We start from the raw sequence: 20588 nt of genomic DNA, 5'->3' as shown, positions 1-20588 counted from the left end.
CCTGCGGGCCGCGGTGCCTGAGGTGACCGCCGGCCTGAGGGAACCGCCGGCGGCGGCGGGAACCGGCCCCCCCCTCGGCCCCGCCCCGCTGCCAGCAGCGACCCCTCCCCGCCCTGCAGCACGTGACCCCGAGGGAGGGGGCGCGCGCTGCACCTGTCAGTCAGCGCGTCACTTCCGCCAGTTGCCGCCGCTACCGTTGAGGACCCCCCGCTCGCGGAGGCGCGCTCGAGCGACGGAGCGGCTCTGGGGACGGACGGCGCCCGGGTCGGCAGCGCGGCGGCCGCGACAAACGGCGGGGGCGGCGGCGGCGGCGGCCGAGGGAGGAGGCCTGCGAGGAGAGCGGAGCGGCGAGGAGAGGCCCGCGCCGGCCCCCGGGGTAGGAAGAGGCGGAGGAACCTGCTGCTGCTGCTGCTGAGGACGGCGGGGAGGGCGAGTCACCCGGCAACGGTGAGGGGCTGCGGGGCGCATGCGCGGCGTGCGGGGCTGCGCGGGCCGGGGGGGGGGGAAGTGTGTGGGGGGGTCGCCCCTCCGCTGTGGCGGCGGCGGCGGGGGGCAGTGGCCCGGCCCGGGCTTCCCCCCCTTGGAGGCGGCTGGTGGGGCAGGGAGGGTGTCATGTCAGGCTTCAGGAACCTTCTGGCACCGGCGCTGATAAGGGACGCGGGAACTTCCTCGCCCGGGCAGCGGAGGTGGCAGAGCCGGGCGTGTTGCAGGGCTGTGCGGTGCAGAAGTTGCTAGAGCCTCTCGGAGGGAGCTGTCAAGTGGGGCGTTCGTTTCCCAGGTTGCACTTGTGTCGGTAGGACCTTCGAGGCAGCCCTGACAGCCAGCAGGGATTTCTTGGCTCTTTCGGCGGAGTTGTTCCCTCCTCCCACGGTGGATCAGCCTTATCCTCCCCTGCGATGGGACTTGGCACGCTGACAGGATTAGCCTAGCAGCTCCCTGCCAGCAGAGTTGGTTCCAGAAGTTAAAGAAGGGTAGTCACTAAATCTTCTGTGAATACGAAGGCAACACTAGCTTACGGACTTAACATGCCAGCCTGTGAGCAAATGTATCTTCTGAGGAATCTGTCAGTGTGGGTTTCCATTGTTCTTGGAAGCTCCTTAGGGATTCAAACGTTTAAGTGTAAATGCTTCTTGCTACCAAAAAGTTGCTTTAGCATGGGATGCTCCAGTGTTAGGGTATTTCTTTAAGGTTTGAAAAAAACCCCACCCAACACCCAGGAACAAAAAACTTGCAATCAAACACTGCAACTTGAGTTTTTAATGCACAGTTCTCTTACTCTTGAATTCCTTGGTCTGGCTGTTTTTTAAAATTTTTACATTTGTTACTGCCGTCAGGCTCAAGAGTAGGGAAAAGGTAACAAGTGAAGGAAGTAAATACCACCTAATCACTCTTGCCTGTTTGAAAAAAAGAAAAAAGAAAATATATCAAAGCCTACGCAGTTATGTATTTTTTCAGTCGGATGATGGAATAGTTAGTATGTGATTTTGGAATAAATTGTCAAACTGGATTAGCGTTTAGGTTCGAAATTTTTCTGTGCAGTTTAATCTGTCAGCATTAAAAAACCCCAAACCCTAGTTTGGCCTATATTGTTACAAATTCAGCTGTCTCGTTAGCCCATTTGTTGTTTGGTTTTTTTTTTTTTTTTTTTACTATTCATTACTAGTAAATTGCTTTATGTGTTCTTTGTTGCATAGGTTTCAAGGCATTTAGAATCTCTTTTTTTTTTTATCTGCTTTGTCTGTATTTTGTATATTGTCTGGCACCATAGGGTTCCTTTCCTTGTCTTGACAACATTACAATAATGAATCAAATATCCCAATGTTTTGGAAGCATCACTGGCATTTTACAGTATTATTTCAGAAAAATCAATCAAGTAGAGTGCTTCATGCTTACATTCAAAGAAGTCGACTAGGAGGAACTCCTGATAATTTCTAATGCTTACAAATTTTGACATGGACAACATGTCAAAACATCTGAGTTTGGAAAATGATGGTTTTTATCTGCTCAGTCTAGTCAGTTTGGGCTCTTGTATGCACTGCTTGTAACATTGTAGGACTTTCTAGCAGCTTATTAAAAGACGTAATTTAACATATGTCGTGTGTGGCTCATAATGAGACCTGTGCAAGCAGTGAAGCTTTTCTTTCTAATGTACATAACAGCATGTTTGCAAAAGCAGGCGAGGCTGAAGGATAGTCCATGCGTTTGGAACAGGCATTAGTAAGTTTTGTGAAACCCCCTGCTCTCTGTGTGTGAAGGCTTTTTGTGGTGGTTTTTTTCCTTTTCAAATAATCAACATTTTGATCTCTGGTCAAATGTTCATAACTCAGCAGTAATGCCCTTTTCTAAGGCTCGTTAGAAAATGAGTAAAACCTGTGAGTCCAAGGTGACTTTTATTTTTTTTTTTAGTTTGGATTTTTGTTGTTTTGGTTTTCCCTTCCCCTCAAAAGAAGCTGCAGCTCTAAGGAAGAGGAAGTGATGTCAGTAAGAGAATACCTTCAAGTTGTCCTTAAATTCTGTGCATAACACCAGATTATTTTTGGCTGCCATGTTAGCACACAAAACAAAAATCTAGTAGCCATTGGGATGAGTGTGAATTGACATCTTGCAGGGCAGTTTAGCATTTGGATGTGTAAGGATGAAAGATCATAAACATTTTAACTTTTTTTTCTTGTATTGCAGACCTATATTTTCAGATGTGAGGACTGTTACTTAGGAACCAAAACATTTTATCCAAAACATCTGAGGAGATACAGAATGGAAGGAGTACTAAATCCTCAATGAAGGGCTGAAAGAGGGAGATTTGTTACTTGTCATGCAGTTTTTAAAGTGATGGATATATCGGTTATTCAGCAGAGAGGCTGAATACAATGTCAAAACTGTATTCAGACAGAGAATACAAGAATTTTGCATTGCTCCCTGGAAAGTTAGTAAAATTGGGCAATTCATTTTTGAGTCTCTTGCTGACTGTATTATTTTCTGTAAGTTATACCTTTTACCTGCAAAAACTTTGAGCATAATGGCTAGCTGTCTCAAGGCTTTGGTAGTTTTGTACTGGCTTCATAGCCAACTGTTGGCATTTGTGAAAGTTCAGTCAGTTCAGATGAATACTGTGTATTCTTGCAGCCTAAACCAATGTATTTGTTACTGCATCTTCTATCGGGCTTTGTTGTTGTTGTTGTAGAGCTGATTTGTTTTGAAGTCTTAAAAAGCATAGTTTAGAAGGTGATTACGGTGCTGAAAACCTGTTATGTTTGCAACATATGGGTGGAGTCATTCAGTACAAGAAATGGGTAATATTTTGCGGCTGGATCTAGGACCATATTCTGATTATAGTGAAATGAGTAGTTCTGTTGTGATAGTAACAATTTTGCTTTTATGCTCTCACCTGTGAATGTGTGAAAATTTCATCCTGTAATTTGCCTTAAAAGAAGAAAAATATGAGAAACTTGACCTTGAAATAAAGATAGTGCATTATGTTTATGTTCAAACAGCTTGTAACAAAGATTGTGGTTGTAGAGGCTTTTTTATATTGAGGGATTTAAGTGGTTTATTTTCTTCACTATCTGGACCTTTGTAAGGACATTTGGGTGGGGCAGCTGCTCCATCAAAACAGAGTTTCTGGTGGAACCCTGAGTTGATGGTCGAGGTTCCAGTCTCGTGAACTGCTCTCTTCGTACATCTCTTCTGTTCAGTGTTCCTTGCAGTGTGTTCAGGATTAAAAGTTGCACTCAGCTGCGTAGGATAGTAATACTTAGACAAAATTGGAAAGATGAGAGCTGGAATCTTATGAATGTGGCTCTTTCTTCCTTTATACTCTTTTTTTTTTTTTTTAAGTGTGTATATTTGAAAGGTTTTTTCCCCCTTTTTGCTGAACTTCACATTTCATTAAATCTTTTGATTACATTAAAAGAATGACAAGACAACAGGTTACTTAATTTTAGTCTGCAATGTAATTTCTACAATTGTGATTTCTGGTGGTATCTTCAAATTTGGTCATGATCAAGTTCTGACAAGAATTGCTTGTGGAGGAGACCTCATTAGCAGTGCTTTTTTTTTCTTTTTTTTTTTTTTCCTACCCCCCTCCTCCTTCCCCTGCAATTCAAAGAGTCATTGCTATAGAATTGAACTCTTCATTGAAATGTCTTACTCCTTCAGCGGGGATGCTAAGACTGTCCTTTATTTTGGTGGCACGTGGTGATCGTTATGACAGAGGCAGTGTTTCTGTAGTGAAGGGGCGATGTATTACATCTTGTAATGTGGTGAGTTCCAGTGTGTAGTTCTGCTTACCTCTTGAGGGGGGGAGAAACAAGCTGATGATAAATGTATGTAATAGGATAACTTATGCATAATAAATTAAGTGTATTATATATTTATAGTTTGCTTTTTTGGTGTCTCTGAGGTAGCTTGACTTATGTTCCAAAGTCTGTCTTAACAGCAGTGACAATTGTTAAGCTGCTTTGGTTTTATAACGTGAACCTCTCAAATTGCATACTTTTACTGATAATTTCTTCCTGCCTGTTACCTTACCATTCTTTTATAATGCCATTGCACTTAAGTTCTGTATTATCTGCTGTAGTGGCAATTGTATGTGTGTGGTTGGTGGAATACTGCTTTACTTTGGGGGGAGACAAGTAGGATGAATATAATTAGCTGTTACACAAGATACAAAAGCCTTTTTATTTATTAACTACTGTTGTTAAGAATGCGATGGGATCTGTGCAAGCAGGAAGTTTCTTTATAATTCTGCACATGTGCACTGGCAGCAGCAGCTGAGAGCAAATCTGGCAGTGTTCAGGGGTGGGTGCGAAGCAGCGAGCAAACATCTACTTTTTTTCTGGTATCACTGATGCTTTTATTTAATTCCTCTTGCTACGATATAGTTGTAGAAGGATTATGAGTTGCTGTAATGCAGTTAAAAAGCCTTTGGATTTTATCTAGTAAGTGAATATAAAATGTTATCTTTGCATATCAAAACACTTGAAAATCAGGTAACAGATTTCAGTGATCTCTCGGTTGGCTCTTTTAAAATGTAAAATTTTGGGGGGATGCTGCTTAAATCAGTCACTGTATTTGAGGCTTTGCTAATGTTATTGCAGTATAGTTGCTAAATACTTAATTTGCTTCTTAAAATTTCAGGTTTTGTAGGTTTTTTTCCCCAAAATTAGTTTAACTAATGTCTGTCCACTTTTCTGGACGTTGAATATGCCTCTCATGAAGATCTGTATTTCATGATGGGCTTTTTCAGAGAAAGGGTAATCAGGTTCTGTCAGCTGAAATGGTAGACTAAACTTTAATGACTGGAGAAATAAATACTAATCATTACTATAGTTTCTTGGCTTGTAAATTTAAAAAATAAAATCCAAAATTGTATTAATTAATATCTTTTTTCAGAAGAACTTTCATGAGTTGTTTTGTTGCTTTCTTCCATGGTAATGACATAAAGGCTTAGTTTGAATAGTTCTAATTTGTAAATTAGGAGGCTTGCTTCTGCATTTCCAGGAATCAAAAATTGCATTACAATAACATTCTACTAAATCTGATGATGTATTTTTTTATGCTTTTATTTGTGCTGTCAGTATAATCAGTATCTTGTCAGTTAAGTATTTTCTGAGGCTATCTTAGAAGTGCTAGTGACAGACGATGGAGAATTTCAGCTAATTGAGGTGTAATGTGTGTGTGAGAGTACACATGTGAAGGCATATACATGCAAGTAGTGATTTTTTTTTTTTTAATTAAAGAGCTGGTGTTCATGTTTCTGCTGACTCCTTTTGTGATTGTGTGCAAAACTGCCACAAGCTTGTTTCCTTTTGATTCCTGTTTAACCAGAGAGCAAGCATATCAGTGAAGAGTTAATAACTGTACTGAGGAACGAGGGGAGCAGGAAAGTCACATCTGCTTGAAAAGACATTTATTCTAACATGGTTTCCTTCAACACTACAAGTTAAATTTCGTAGTTATACTTATTTTAAAGCATTATGCTGTTATGGGGATGGGGAATGTATTCTTAAGAAGACCAGCTTGTTAAAGCAATAACTGAGCCCGGTTGTCTGATTTGCCAATGCAGACTTTTGACGAAAATGCCTTTCAATAGCTGATTTCACTGACAGTCAAAAAGAGGAAATCTTGCTTTAAGAATCTATTTTAAGCTAATCTTGCTGGTTTTAAAAGTCCTTTTTTAAAAATAACTTTTGTGTTGACTACTCAAATATATTGAGTACTTAAATGTGGCTTTAAAATTGATTATTCTTTTTACATGGAGGATATTCTGTGTCTCTCCATATTCAAGCAGTTGCACAGCTCTGCATACTTTTAACTGTGCTCTTGAGACAAGTATTGTTTGTCCTTTTCTGCCTCTTGAGTTTGTGGTAGTGTTCTGTTTGTTTGCTTAAAGCTTGGGATGTTGTGTTTTTATTTTCCTCCAAGCTGTGTCCCCTGTCCCAACCTAGCCATCTCTTCAATTTTGACTGGATTGATTCAAATGAGCAGAATACTCTTATTTTTGCTTGTTAGCTCTACAAAAGCTGAAAATCAGATGAGCAAAGGCTCTTTTGCCCAAAAGTATTTCATCCATTGGGAATGCTAACAGTAATTTGACTATACAAATGATGTAAGAATCATCAGTTAGTGTCAGTTACTATCATGATAATGCATTAAAAAAAAAAGTTTCCTTTTGCCTCAGTAAAACTTAGGAGCAAAGAGAAGAGTGCTGGTTCCCATTTAAAAAAAACCAAAAAAACCACATAAATTACATAGTATGTAGTACAGCAGTTGCCAAATGAGGCTATATGCTCTACATTGAGCTGGTACACAAAAATCTCCCGGGCAAACCTTCTTCCGCATGCTCCCAGCTGGAGCTGGCTCTGGATGATGTCATTACATGAGGAAAGTTTTTCTGATTCCAAGTTAGAATCTGTGTCATAAGTTCAGGCCATTGTTTTGAAATCCTTAAAATCTGTTATAACTTCGAACATGTCAAACTAAGCTAAAAAATTCTTTATTTGAATTTAAAAGTATGTTTACTATGTGCATCTAGAAGGACATCACAGATTTTGTCTGTTTATAAGTCATATAAGTAACATTGCTTGATAAATAAGAATTATTGAGTAAGAAATTAAAAACTTTGAGACACCTTAATGTTTTTGTGGGATTTGCTTTGTAAACAAACCTCCTGTACTGCAGAAAACGAGCATTGATCCTTTTTGTACCGGAGGATGTGTATGTGGTGTGTTAGGACCCTGTGCGCAGGCATGTGGGTGGCTCACAGGGACTCAAAAAGCCAAAGTCTAAACTTGAGGTGTATTTCCTGAGAAGAAGGGACAAGCGATTTTGTTGACCAATAACACTTATTTTTTTCCAGTCTAAAAATCTTACATTTAGTTTTTATATGTTACAAAAAAATCACTGATGTCTGCTCATCCCACAAAATAATACATTAAAAATAGAGCAGAACAGCAGTCACTGTTAGCTTTGTTTTTGGCTTCCCAGATGATATGAATTTCTTGCTAGATAAAACAAATAAAAGAATTGCTGAAATAGTTGAGACTTGTGGCAGAAATTCTACACGCAGAATTAATGTTTTCATTCCTATGGCATGGTTTCAGTTTGTAGCCTTTTTTGTTTGTTTTATTTTTACTTCTTGTTTCATTCCTTTGTTTTAAGGAAAGGTGGTGGAGCCCTGAGGACTTTAATTTAAAATGACACCCATATATTTGTAGTTCAGCCAATTATGTAAAAGCTGAACTAAATTTGAGCCTAAATTTTCATATGTATTCCTCAAATATTAAGTTAGCCATGTATTCTGTGTTTTCTTGAGTGGCATTTCATATGTGGGTGTGAATACTTCTTTAGTTGCCAAGATAAGTGAATGCTATTATAATGGCAAAATGAAACTTGTGGTGCTGTTTTCCCAGCAGACTCTATGAAGTATTTGCCTTATTAAAAAACAAAAACCCCAAAACCCAGATTTTTTTTTCTTTTTAAATAACAGATGAGAGCACTGAAATACACAATACAGGATGCAACTCAGTGTTTTACCCTCATTTACGATGCTTGGGCTCAAGATGTTTGTAGGACATAGTATGGTTTTTTTTCAGTCTCTCGTAAAATTGTGGTATAATATGTGGTCACAATAAGGTGTATTTTTAGGGGTTTTTTTTGTAGTTGTTTTGTAGAACATTATTGTAGCTTAGGGGATCTTTATAAATGTTTATAGTAACAAGGTGGGGAGGTAGATTGAGAAAGATGCAACTTGTGTTTCTCTCGATAGGACTTGTGAAGCATGTAGGTTGTGAAATTGGGAGGCAGAAGCACATGTTCAAAAGGATTGGGATAATATGGAACAAAGTAGGAATAGTTGACTGAATGGATCAGCTCCTGCTCTCTGAGGTGTTTGATCATGGCAAAAAAAAAAAAAATTACACATTTCCCCCCCCCCCCCCCGATTGCTTAGTATTTGTAAAAAACTAGAAATAATTCTGAAGGTTATATATCTTGTCCTAGTTTTCATACGTGTCTGCATTGAAGTGGTGTACATCCGGAGTCAAGGAGGGCAAGTGGGAAAGCTGTTGATCAATACAAGAAGTGGAGATATAATATTTAATTATTAACAGTTTCTGAGCCTATCAGTCAGTTTTACAATGTTGGAATTAACAGGAAATAAAACCCGCTGGAAGTCAGATAACTTTTTTAAAGTTTCTAGCTTTTTCTAGACTTGGTAAATATCAGCTGCATTGTTTCACAGCCTGCGAAGATTACCCCAAAGCCTGTACTAAAAGGCAGAAGACTTAAATACTCTGAAAATAAAGGTTTGCCTATAGTGATATATTGAAGTGCGTGTATATAAAGATGTGTGTATCTGAGAGGGTGAAAACTGGGCTTTCACTGATTCTTTTAGGTGATGATAAGCCATATAAAACTTTGTTTAAAGTATAAGCTTGGGTTGTAAATCCAGTTTTGCTCTAACAGTGAGACAACCAGGCTGTTTGAACTCCATTGTTACATTGCCAAGCTAGTTAAAATAGAAGTCTGTCTTTTTTTCTCTTTTTGTGTCTTCTGAATGAAATTAATATTCAGGTAGCCTCTTTGTCTGCAGCACCTGGTAAAAATGGCTATGCTTTTGTCGGCTAACTAAGCACAAAGCTATCTTTGCTAAGAAAGCTGTACCTCAAGATTATTCATTTGGTGCTGAATTATAAAAATGGTTGCTTCTAATTTGCTGTTTTTATTAGGTGATGTTTGTTTTGAAGGCTTGTTTGTTTGTTTTAGCAAAGCAGCCTGAAGCTTTGTGGCAGATCCATTAAAGATTTTTTTCCCAGCTTCCATTTACCCTGCAGCTGACTAACATGAGTCTTTCTGGTTCATTGTGGAAAGTTTGACTTTGGCAGAACTTGAGAAAGCAGACTGTGTGCATCTTCATATTTTAAAAATGATATATTGAGATCGATTGAAATCTACTTGCATGCAAAGATTGTGTTGACTATCACTTAATATACCAAAATAATAAGAAAAATATCTGGGCAGTGCCTTCATAAATTATAGGAGAGTCATGAATTGCGACTGCTTCGTCATTGAAATCTGGAGTATAACCCTTCATTGTCTGTTGTCAGCTCACCTGGAGTCCTGATCTTGGACCAGGCTCTGCTTGTGTGAGAGACAACAGATTTACAGCCTGTGTGTAATACAAGACAATAGATAGAGACATGACAAAAAACAAGGAAAGAATATTGGTCAGTACTTACATCGATAGGCAAAGATTTAAACACTTGTAAGGCTGAAATATTTTTTCCTCTGGGCCTCAATGCAAGAAAACTTTGAGGAGGATGAAGCAGTCTTGTATAGAGCTTATGGCCAGCTCTCTTAAAACATGGGTGCAGTTTGGGGAGGATTGGGAGCAGGAAAATGTTATTTCTTCAAACTATTGGAAGGACTCCGGATTCCTGGTATCATAGGCTAATGAATGGCAAAAATGTGGGTAGTTCTAGGGAATCTCATTTGGGGGAAATTGCTTCCTGTATCCAGATCTGATGATGGCTTGGACTTTGAACTGGCAGTTAGGACACATAATTAACTTTCTAGATAAGATGATCTGTACCACTGAAAACCGGTTGACTTTCTATGTTGTTCCTTAATTAGGACTTTGGTTTAATGCATGCCATTTAAAGATAGTGTGTTTAAACCAGTGCCTGAGATCCTTCTAAAAATTTTATAGCGATTAAATGTTTCAGAATGGTAGGTACTATAAAACACTTCTGTCTAACCTACTTAGCCCTTTGTGATTCTTTGAAAGAAGGAGTGAGTCTGAAAATTATTTCATAATTTTTAAGGCTAAGATATCCCATGCTAACTTTCACTTTGGTAAACTAAGTGAAAAAGGGGATTTGCTTTTTTGCATGCTCTCCCATGAACCATACTCATGCAGTCTTTATGCTTTCTTGTTCAGAACAAGAAACGGATGATTTGACAAGGAGAATTCTTCAAATGTAATGTTTAGACTTGTGTCAGAGTTTAAAGCTGTTGAAAACTTTATGGTCTGATAATATTTTCCTTATTTTCAGATTAACTGCTGAAGTACTGATCGAGTTCTGCTATTCTTCAATGAGGAACTACAGGCTGATCTTTTGCCATAATCTTAAACAACCATAAATGACAAAAGAATGCTTGGTCAGTGAGGGCAGCTGGCGCAGAAAACGTTTTTCAAACTTGGCTGTTTAAGTACTCTGAGGTAGGTTTCTTAAACTATTTTACTTGGGCTATAAAGAAAAAAAGGAAGTATGGATTTCAGGATGTCTGATCTGTTAGAATTTATTAATACATTAATACACAGAGAATTAAGTTTGGTTGAAGTGCTTTGACTAAAAGTATGTACTTCATGTTCTGTGTGCCATCCTCTTAAAGTCTGAAAGTGATTGCTTGCATTTAAATGAGTATGTTTTCTTTTTTAATTTATTTTGAAAAGACAGTTTTTTCTTTGCTAGAAGAAATATTTTGGTTTTGACAGGATAACAGTTTAACTGAGTGACTTACACTGCCTTTGGTAATACCTTCGTTATCTGTCTAGATCCTTTATCAAGCAAAGACTTGCAAGTAAAGCTTGAGCTTCTGCATGATAGGAAGAATGGTATCACTGAGCGTCTAGAAACTGGTTTTGGGTGTTTTATCAGTAAAATTTTTAATTTGATGTAGGTGTTGAAAGCTTTATTGTGTAGACCAGAAAATGCCAAATATATTAGAAGTTGATTGCAGTGCAGTTGTGTGTCACAAAATACTTAATCATTTGATGTAACTAAAACTTGGGGTTTTGGTTTGGTATGATCCACTAGTTTCAGTTCCTCTGGAGAGGCTTTTGTGTTGGATTTTCAAAGCCTGACTGATAAATACTGTCAGAAAATGTACTGAAGAATCTAGCTCTCCCAAAGTACCTTAGAACTTAAGTAATGATGTTGTAAGTAGAATTTTCTGAATTTCCTTTGGTGCTATATATGTTTTTCTCGGCTCTCTGTTGAGGATTGAACTGAACACCTTGGGTAATAGTCATTGATCTAGTTAGCTGTATTTGGAGTAATTGCAGAACTTTTCATTAAATCAGTGAACTGATTGAGAGGGACTGCAGAATATTTGCATTAGGTAATTAAAACACGTTGCGTTACAGATCATTCAACAGCGTACACTGAAGTATGACTTTTGGTTTTAATTCCTCTTATTTGACAGAAAAGACAGCTTTGATTTTTTGGCTGCAAAAAGATATGAGGAAGAGCTCTTCCCCTTCCTTGAGTAACTGCAACTCTGTTCTTGCTAACAAAATATTTGGAATTCCACTTGATGAGCTGCAGCAAGAAGGGCAACCAGACAATGAGGTTCCATTCATAGTCCGCCATGTCGTGGACTATATTGAGGAACATGGTATGTACTACCGTGCTGTACTTTAAATAATATATTTAGCTGTTATTCTTACAGAAGAGATTGTGCTTTTTGAAGAGTATTTGTTTTCTTAAGTTATTGATATTTAATTGGATATGATTTGGGTTGGTTTGTGGGTTTTGGTGGGTTTTTTTTTGGTGACACACACTTCCTTTCTTTACTCCTTCTGTTACGTTTGATTATCACTGTTTTCTAGCTAACACTAACGCAGCAGTCAGCTCAGCAGGGAACTTCGTAGGAAATGGTGTGGTTTAGGTACTGCTAGCATTTACCTTATTGGTGTTTGTTAGCTGGGCATAAGAATATGTTTGCTGGGAAAAGGACTGCTGGAAGTCTTGCAAAACAGAAAGTCTTTCATTCAGTATGTGAATTGCGCATATCTGATTATCAGTATTTTCTGATATACTTGTCCATACCAGATCTCAAAGTTTATTTCTGTAACTTCTTTCTAACTCAGGGGGTCTGGAACAAGAAGGACTTTTTCAAGTCAATGGGAATGCTGAGACAGTGGAGTGGCTTCGGCAACGATATGATAATGGAGAAGATGTGGACCTGGTTAAAGAAGCAGATGTACCCTCAGCTATTAGCCTTCTTAGATTTTTTCTTCAAGAACTTCCAGAGCCAGTTATCCCAGGGAGTTTGCACATACATTTGATGCAGCTTTCTCAAGGTAATAATTATTTTTCATCCAGTGTTTTAATTATTTTAAGAGTGAAAGCCAGTATTAAATTGAGATTTGTAGTGACACTAGGGTTTCTCTGGTGTTTTGGGTAATAATGTGTGCATCAGGAGACATTCAAATATACCTTTCTTAGCACAAACCCTGAATTAATAGGTCTTTTTTAGGAAACTCAGTCTGGGTTCAAAGACAGAGTTTCTGTCATGCAGGAAAATAGTGAAGCTGCCACATATCATGCTGATTAGTTCTGAATATTCCATATTCTTGTGCATGAATACTGGGACACTGGTCAAAGCCACTGGAATCAAAGTTGTTTGACAGTTTCCCACCAGTGATGCTTTAAAAGTGCTAGGGCATGCTTTTGTCTTATTCGCTTCGAATTTCACTTCCTCTGCCTATGCTTTCATGGCACTTAAAGCTTTTGTGTAGTAGAGAAGAGATCTCAAGCCCTATACTCGTCATATTTCCTCTCACACTGTTGATTTTTTCAGTTTAAAATTAATTTGTAGGAGGAGAAAAAAACCCAACTGGCGTCAGCATATTGTTGCTAAGTGTGTGTTTTCCATATACTGCAAAACCTTGCCCTTTCAAATTGACACCCATATGCTGGCACAATATTTTCTTTACCAATTCCCAACTTGTCTATCTGTATCTGCTCTCCTCGGTCTTTTTGCCTCTGCTGTGTTGAGCGGTGTTGGAGTTGATTCATAACTTGATAAGTAAAACTGCTTGTCTTGCAGCACTACATTAGTAATGCCCTTAAAGGGTACGTTGATGTTGGGAGTTCCATACCCTGTGACGTGACTGAGGGTTCTGCTAGTTGTCACTCTGCAGTAGTGTTGCTCATTTTCCAGTGTCAGTTCATACTTTTCTTCAAGTGCTGGGCTTGTTTTGCTTTGTAACATGCACGTTTTTGTTTGATTTAATTTTCTGGTTTTGAGTTTATTCTTGATAAGAACTTGATAATGCTTGTGATAGTTCTGTTTGTTCAGAGCGGGAATTGGTTTGTAGGATGAGTGAGTATAGCATAGTTTTTTTTTATGCTGTTATGCTGTATTTACCATGTGCTGAACTGGAGGGTCACCTGCAGCAGTGGGAGGCTGTTTCATTTTCCTCCCTTGGTATGCCCTGAAACTTTGAATGTGGAGTGGTTATCTGGATAACCGATGAGCGCAGCCTGAACACTGATGTGTGAGGCACTGAGTAGTCTTGTGCTGGAAACAATTTTTGGAAGGTACTGACCAGAGAAGCTTGTTAAGGCTGAAGTTCTGCTTGTCCTGTGCAGTAAGGAGAAACTGAAGTGGATAGGGAATTTCATTAGTGATATGTATGCTATTTGGTTCATTGGACCTAAGTAACTATTAAACCGTTCTTTGTTTGTTTTCTCCTGAAAAAGATGATAAATAGCAAAAGGATTGTTAAGACAGTAATGCATAATGCTGCTGGTTGCTCAGCTAATGCTGTTTGCACCTTGATTTGCAATGCTATCGGGACTGGAAATGGGACTGAGGTATGCTCACTTGGTGTGACGGTGTAATTCACTTCTATGACTTCTAAAATATAGTGTGAAAATTGGAGGGGTTTCCATCTTCGAATAGATAATTGTGGAAGGATTTATATATGGGTTGTTTTGGGAAAAAGAGCTGTTCTTCAGCACTTAAGCCCTCATTTAGTTCCCTTTTGTTAAATATGCAGAGAAACTTCACTTAAACCTGCAGCTTATTGTCTTAATTGTCTTTTTTTAAAGTGTAAAGTGATTTCAGAAAGATTTAAAGTTATCTGTACCAAGGAAATCAAAACACATGAACCTTTAAACATTATTTCCTGATACTAAAATTAGAGTTTCGGTTTCCTCTACTCGGGTTTAGGCTTTTGATATTTTGACTGTCTGATAGACATATCTCTCTTAGTTCCCAGAATTACAATATCAATTGCATTCTAGACAGAGGAATTGCTTACAAACATGGAGAAGATGATAGCAATGCATATGTAACTTCTGGTATTTTCCCTCTTTAGCAGGCCTTCCGCATGGTTAGGTTAAGCTTAGTTCTCCAAACAACTTAGTTATGTATATATGCCACACCTTGTTGTATCTTTTGAGGCTAGTTCTGTGTAGGCCTGATGGTGGTTCCTCAAAGGCAAGTGATTTTAGTAATTGAAGTGTGAATTTGACCCCAATGCGCTAGGCCATGTGTCCCAGAAGTGTGTAGCCATGGTTTACTGTCAGAGGACTTCAGTTACAGGTAAGCATGTTCTCACTTTAGGTCTCTAGCTGTTGTTTATAACCTAAATTTTAGGACAGACTGGTTAGATAAAACATCTTTGTTTTGTATGCACAAGGTGTTCTGACTATCACCTCTCTCTCGTGCTTTCTTTCTCTTTGAAGGTCTACTTTATGAAAGCATTTTTTAGGTTCTTTTTTGCGGTTCTGTTTCATAAACACCTCTCTAGAGTAAAAGCTAACAATAATATATTCATTTTATTGCGTTACTGTGTTGAGAGAACTGTTTTTCTGTGCCTCATTTCCTGTATTCACATACTGTAGATGTTGACTGTGTCTGAGCAAATGAAGTCCTGCACAGTTAATGTGTGGTATTTCTGTACGTATGCAACAGGGAATTTACTTGCTTCTTTGATTGGATATTAAGGACTAGGATGTCTCAGTTGTCTCATCTAGAGAGGCAGAATGACTGCTCATGATCTTCAAACATCTTTTTCCCTAACTGATGTGAGAAGAGTTTTCAAATGTCTGAGAGAGAAGGGGAGGCCTGTTACTATCAGTTTTTCTCATGTTTTGCTTTCATGACTTTTCTTTTCCTTTATGTGGAATTTCTCTGTTAGGTACAAACAATTGTAAACTCTTTGAACCTTCTTGCTTCTAAGGCTGATAATGTAACAAATGAGACTTATGGGAGGTATCTTGATGAAGGATATAGTTAAATGCGGGGTTAGAATGAGGAATTTTTATGGTGACCTTTTTTCGGGTCTGAAATTGAATCAGCAAGCTGCAAGCTAAGTGAGTATTAAGATGGATTGAATTGAGATTGCTTGTATTCATCAGTTAAGTATTATAAAAGGCAGTAGAGTGGTGAGAGTGGGATGCTTGTAGAGGAAAAAGTGTCCAAGTAGCTTGTCTGAAATGGGAGAATTTAACTAGCTTTTAAGTTAGCTCGCTATCTGTGGAGCTGTTGCTGTCTCTAGAGCTCTTCTGCATAGCAATTGTTGTATAAGTGGTAAAATGAAAGGATACTGAGGAGCCAGTCCTATGTAATCAGAAACTTGAGTGAGCATTAATTAGGGAAAACATGCTGAAAACTACTGATTGGACTTGCAGAGGAGAATATGGTGGAAGTCATAGGTTTAGGTTATCAATTTCTGCTTCATAGAAGAAATTTAAATTTATAGTTCAATTTATCATTAGGGAAGGTAATCTGATGGTACTGTGCTATGGAAACAAGACTGGCGAGGGTTTTTGGTTATGTTCCCCTGCCTCTTCACCACCCTTCCAAACTTCTGGCATCATTGAAGAGGAGTGATGGAATAGGAAATGAGTTATCAGCTTCTCTTAGAAAGATCGGAGAGAAAGAGACTAATCCTGAGACTGAAATGAAGAGATGCTGGGACAGATAGATTGTTATGAAGTATTACCACTGTAAATGCCCTTCAGATTATGTGGGCTGGGTGCTTCAGTTTTTGGGTTTAGGGTGTTTTTAATTTGCCTTTTTCCATGAAGAAACTTAGTATAAGAATCTCAGACCGAACAAATGCAAGTCAAATTCTGACACTTTAGACTGTGATCTGACCAAATTAGTTGTACTTCAGAAGTAAGTAATTGTTGTCAAAGTCAAAAAGTTGATCAATATCAAATGTGAAAAAGCAGATATTTTATTTCCGTGATTAAAACATTTTTATTACATTTTTCAGATTATAATAATGAAGATGAATTTGGAAGAAAGTTGAGGTTCCTCTTGCAGCAGCTTCCACCTGTTAATTACAGTTTGTTAAAGTTTCTGTGTAAATTTTTAGCTAATGTAGCATCGCATCATGAAGAAATTTGGTCGGCAAGTTCTTTAGCTGCAGTCTTTGGCCCGGATGTTTTTCAGTAAGTTACAAAAGTTCATACAGTGTTTTTATGTGAATTTGACAGCATACATCTGCAGTCTAAAGTCTTTCTTAGTTCATGTGTAACAGTAGCAAGCACACAATAAGTTTTGGGCAATATCCTTCTTTCTGTTCCCCCCCACTCCCTCATGCCAGTTTTGTCTTATAGTTTTTGCTTGGATCTAAACAACAGCTTGTCTGTGAGCTATGGCATTAGAAACCACTGATTTCATTGTTGCATTACTGTAATTATACTGAGGTTTGAATTTTTTAGAGATAGCATGTAAGATTACTACTTGTAGCAAGAAAGCAGTTCTTGTTGAAAGCTGTTGAAGTACAAACATACTGGGATTTCCTCTCTGCAGGAAAATACTTGAATTTTAAACGTTCCTCATGAAAAGTTAATTGACTAGTTGTTACTTCATCACTTTTAAATATAAACTGCTGTAAAGCTTTATAATGCAGTAGTGTGAAGGTATAGTTCTGTGTGTTCAGAATGGATTAGGGATAGTAGTGTGAAGTGTGGCCCTTAGTCGTAGAAGTCATTCACAGGAGCTCTTTGGGGAAAAAGCTGGATTTAGATTTTTATACTAAAACAGTGTTGAAATCTTTAGCATTTACACAGATGTGGAGGATCTGAAAGAACAAGAAATAGTTAGCAGAATAATGGCGGGACTTCTGGAGAACTACTATGAATTCTTTGAAAATGAAGAGGAAGATTTTTCATCTACTAATGATTTAAGCTCAATAACTGAGCAGGTAAAAATACTTCAAATGGCAGTACGTTATCACTTAAGTATCTTTTATTTATGTTTATGAAAGATATATTGAAATATAATTTTCTTTAGTATGCCTTTCGGTAGTTTCTTGCAAACTGACAAAATCTGGTATTTCCTTAAATGCTTTTTCCTAACGTAGGTATGCTTGTGAAATTGTTGCTTTGTAGTAAGTATCGCTATGCTGTGTAGAAAAATACATAAGAACTAAATCAACAACAATACCCTGCCTAACCTAGATGCTGTTACGCTATATAAACAGTATTACTTCTTAATTACCTTTTTAGGAATGGAGAACTGTGTTTTAAGCAAATGCAGAACCACACCGTTGTTGGTCAATAATACTTCTAGGTGTGTCTTACAGAAACATGCAGGGTCTCGCACTCCACTTGATGATATCAGTGGTGTTTCTCTATGCCAAAATTCTTGCATGGTGTTTCTAAGACTTCAGAATACCTCTTGATGTTAGCGGGGAAAGTTGTTGAAATTGGAGAAACAAAGTTGAATAGAATAGAAATACTCTGGGCCCTGGTACTCAGCTGTCAGGATTGCCAGATTCACCTGTCCATGTGAGAGACAATATCCATTATCACTCTTCTGCCTTTCCTCACAACAAATTTAACTTTGTAAAGTAAAATACCATGTTGTGCTAGGATAAATAGAGATGGAAAGTTCTTAGGGAAATGAAAATGTGGTATTGTGATACAACCTTCTTCCACTGGCAAATATATTTAATTCTGACAAGTCATAGTATGTAAGTGATAGTACATGGAAGAAGTGCTTTTGTATAATCAAAGCTAGGTTCATGGATTGCTAATAAAATCTTGGCTCAAACCCTTCCTCAGAAATATGGAAAGCTATAAACTGAAATTTTTTTATGTTCAGTTGGCTTAAGAAATGATATATTTTCTTTAAAGAGGAAAAAGGGTAAATAAGGTAAATAACCAGCAGTTGCGAAGGAAGGTAACAAGAAATACTGAATTTTTAAAGCCTAATTATCCCATGAACCCCTCCTCCAGCAAGACAGGTAAGGCAAGTACTAGGGCAGCTGGTTGCTTCCTCTTCACTGCAGTAGACACCTCACCCATTGGTCTGGTCTGCCAAGCGTGGGCAGCAAGTTCTGGATTGAGCAGCTTCTGCTCTGCTAGCTCTTGCAGCAAAGTGCTGCCACTTTGCAATATTTGCTTTCTCTTCAGCTCTTTGCAGGAGTATGTCTAGCACTGAGAACTGACACAGCCCTGCTGCATGCAGGAAGCTGTTAAATAAAGCTGGGCTGTAATTTCTGCAACCGGAGGCTGAGGACTGTCATCTTAGGTTGGGATGTCTGCTCTTTAAAGAATAGTTAGTGGGTCTGTGCTCTCATGCTTTGAAATTACTGACTTGTCTGTGGGTCATTTTATGCTTTAGCAAGAGCGTTTCCCAAGCATAACAGTCTGTGTGGTGTGTGGTTTTGTCTTTGTTTTGTTTTCCCCACATTTGAGGCCTGGTGGGGTGTCCCTTTAATTCCGTGGTGTCTCCACCAGATGTCAACAGTGCACTTCTGTTGGGTCCTGCTCCCTCCCGGGCGTGCTTCCTCCGTGGGCGTGCGGAAGGGCTGCTGTCCCCTGTGGACACAGCCCCACTGGTGGCTGACTGTGTGTGGGTGGGCTTGCCCTCACTTCACCGGCACATCCTCTTGCAGAGGAAAGTCAGAGATAAATATGTTTCTTGCCCTGAGTGTAGTGCCATGTAACATATCACACCCCTCTTAAATACACACCTCCTCTCTGCCTTCTGTGTAGTCTTAAACTTCTAAAGTTTCCATTTTTCTGGAAACTGTGGTTTGGGGTTTTTTTTATTTTATACTTGTGTGGCAGGTATTATAAAGCATATTTTCTTGAGGCTACTGCTGATACTTTAATTCCTGGGTTTGCAAGTTTGGGAGATCAGTAATCAATCACAGAGTGGTTTTGTGGATCACAACTTTGTTGTGTTTACCTTTTTATGTTTTAGACATAGTTGCTTTTTAAAAAATGAAGGTGGCTGTATTGAATTGTCAGTTGGCTATATTGTCTTAGTTTTTAAGTTGGCTATATTTTACTGCTTCAGTAAAAACATCATCTGTGTTTGGAAACAAAGGAACAAAAAGCAAGTATAATGTGCTTGTTTTTCTAAAATTGAAAACATTATAAGTATGTTGGTTTTATACTTCTCATGCTCTTTTAATTCCTTGGACCTCTTAAAAGAACTTTTCAAGCCATTAACTGCAAATAAATCTTTTTTAGATAAATGATCTCTTGGAAGAGGAGGAAGATGTAAAGCTTGAGCAGTCTGAAGAACTTCCAGAAGATGGCACAGAGAAACCTGTTGAAAGGCCAGCTGTGGTGCATCTAGATATGACAGGGAGTCTCTCGGATTCCAGGGGCGTTACAGCATCAACAAGGTAACTTGTTTCTGCCTTGGAGTTTGGATTTAAAGTTTGGAGTATAGTCTGTTCAGTCTGAGAGAAGCTGTCAGACTTTTGAGATAAGTGGCGGTGTCTACAAAGTGAAGCTTTAGAGGTAGGTGCAGTTCTGGTAGTAAAATATGGGATCAAATGACTTCCCGCATTCATAGGAGGAATGCCTGTAGAACTCAGATTGGACTAACTATGGTGATTTATGCAGAGAAGGGGAAAAAGGGCATATTTTAATGAAACTGTAAAGTGGTATTTAAACAGCAAATTTTGTAGCAGAAATATAAAAAACATCTGAATATTGGTACATGCAAACCCATTCTGTGCCATCTTTCTGTCACTTCCTTTCAGTAGGCAATCCTAGGGCTGTTTCTTGTCACATGCCAGTGAGCAAAGGTGTGTCCTTACATGACCCCAATTCATTTATAAACCCGTGAGAATTTGTTTGTCCAGGGTTGGTTTTTTTATGCCCAGTTTGGTCAGGTGTTAAGTGAGGAAAGTACTTTCTTATTTCGCTCGAGTGCAGTGAAATATATTTCATAAACAATTGTAATGAAGACTCTGTAGATGTGATTACTTTCTGAATACATGCTAGAGAGAGAAAACACCAGGGACAAAGAGGAACTATATATGACTAAAATGACAGTGGAGAGCTGACAGTGGAGAGCAAGTGAGGGTAATA

General features: G+C 38.6%; 1 protein-coding gene across 5 annotated transcripts in view; it reads left to right on the top strand.

Annotated features, from left to right (window-relative positions):
• FAM13B (family with sequence similarity 13 member B) overlaps window positions 1-20588 on the top strand; it is a 66950-nt gene that overhangs the window by 16795 nt on the left and 29567 nt on the right. For 2 of the 5 annotated variants that reach the window (XM_054841739.1, XM_054841737.1), the window contains exons 2-7: window positions 10554-10720; window positions 11707-11898; window positions 12374-12586; window positions 16520-16697; window positions 17311-17455; window positions 19737-19894. In XM_054841739.1, the coding sequence (XP_054697714.1) occupies window positions 11742-11898; window positions 12374-12586; window positions 16520-16697; window positions 17311-17455; window positions 19737-19894 (851 nt within the window). In that variant the 5' untranslated portion in view covers window positions 10554-10720; window positions 11707-11741. Of the gene's footprint in view, window positions 1-184; window positions 448-10553; window positions 10721-11706; window positions 11899-12373; window positions 12587-16519; window positions 16698-17310; window positions 17456-19736; window positions 19895-20588 lie in introns of those variants that run through there. The other 3 variants (XM_054841738.1, XM_054841740.1, XM_054841736.1) reach the window with 3 other exon arrangements.

This window comes from Grus americana, chromosome 14 (genome assembly GCF_028858705.1).
Source record: "Grus americana isolate bGruAme1 chromosome 14, bGruAme1.mat, whole genome shotgun sequence".
Taxonomy (NCBI): Eukaryota; Metazoa; Chordata; class Aves; order Gruiformes; family Gruidae; genus Grus; species Grus americana.
The sequence above is the reverse complement of the archived record's forward strand: the minus strand, read 5'-3'. Positions and strand labels throughout refer to the sequence as shown.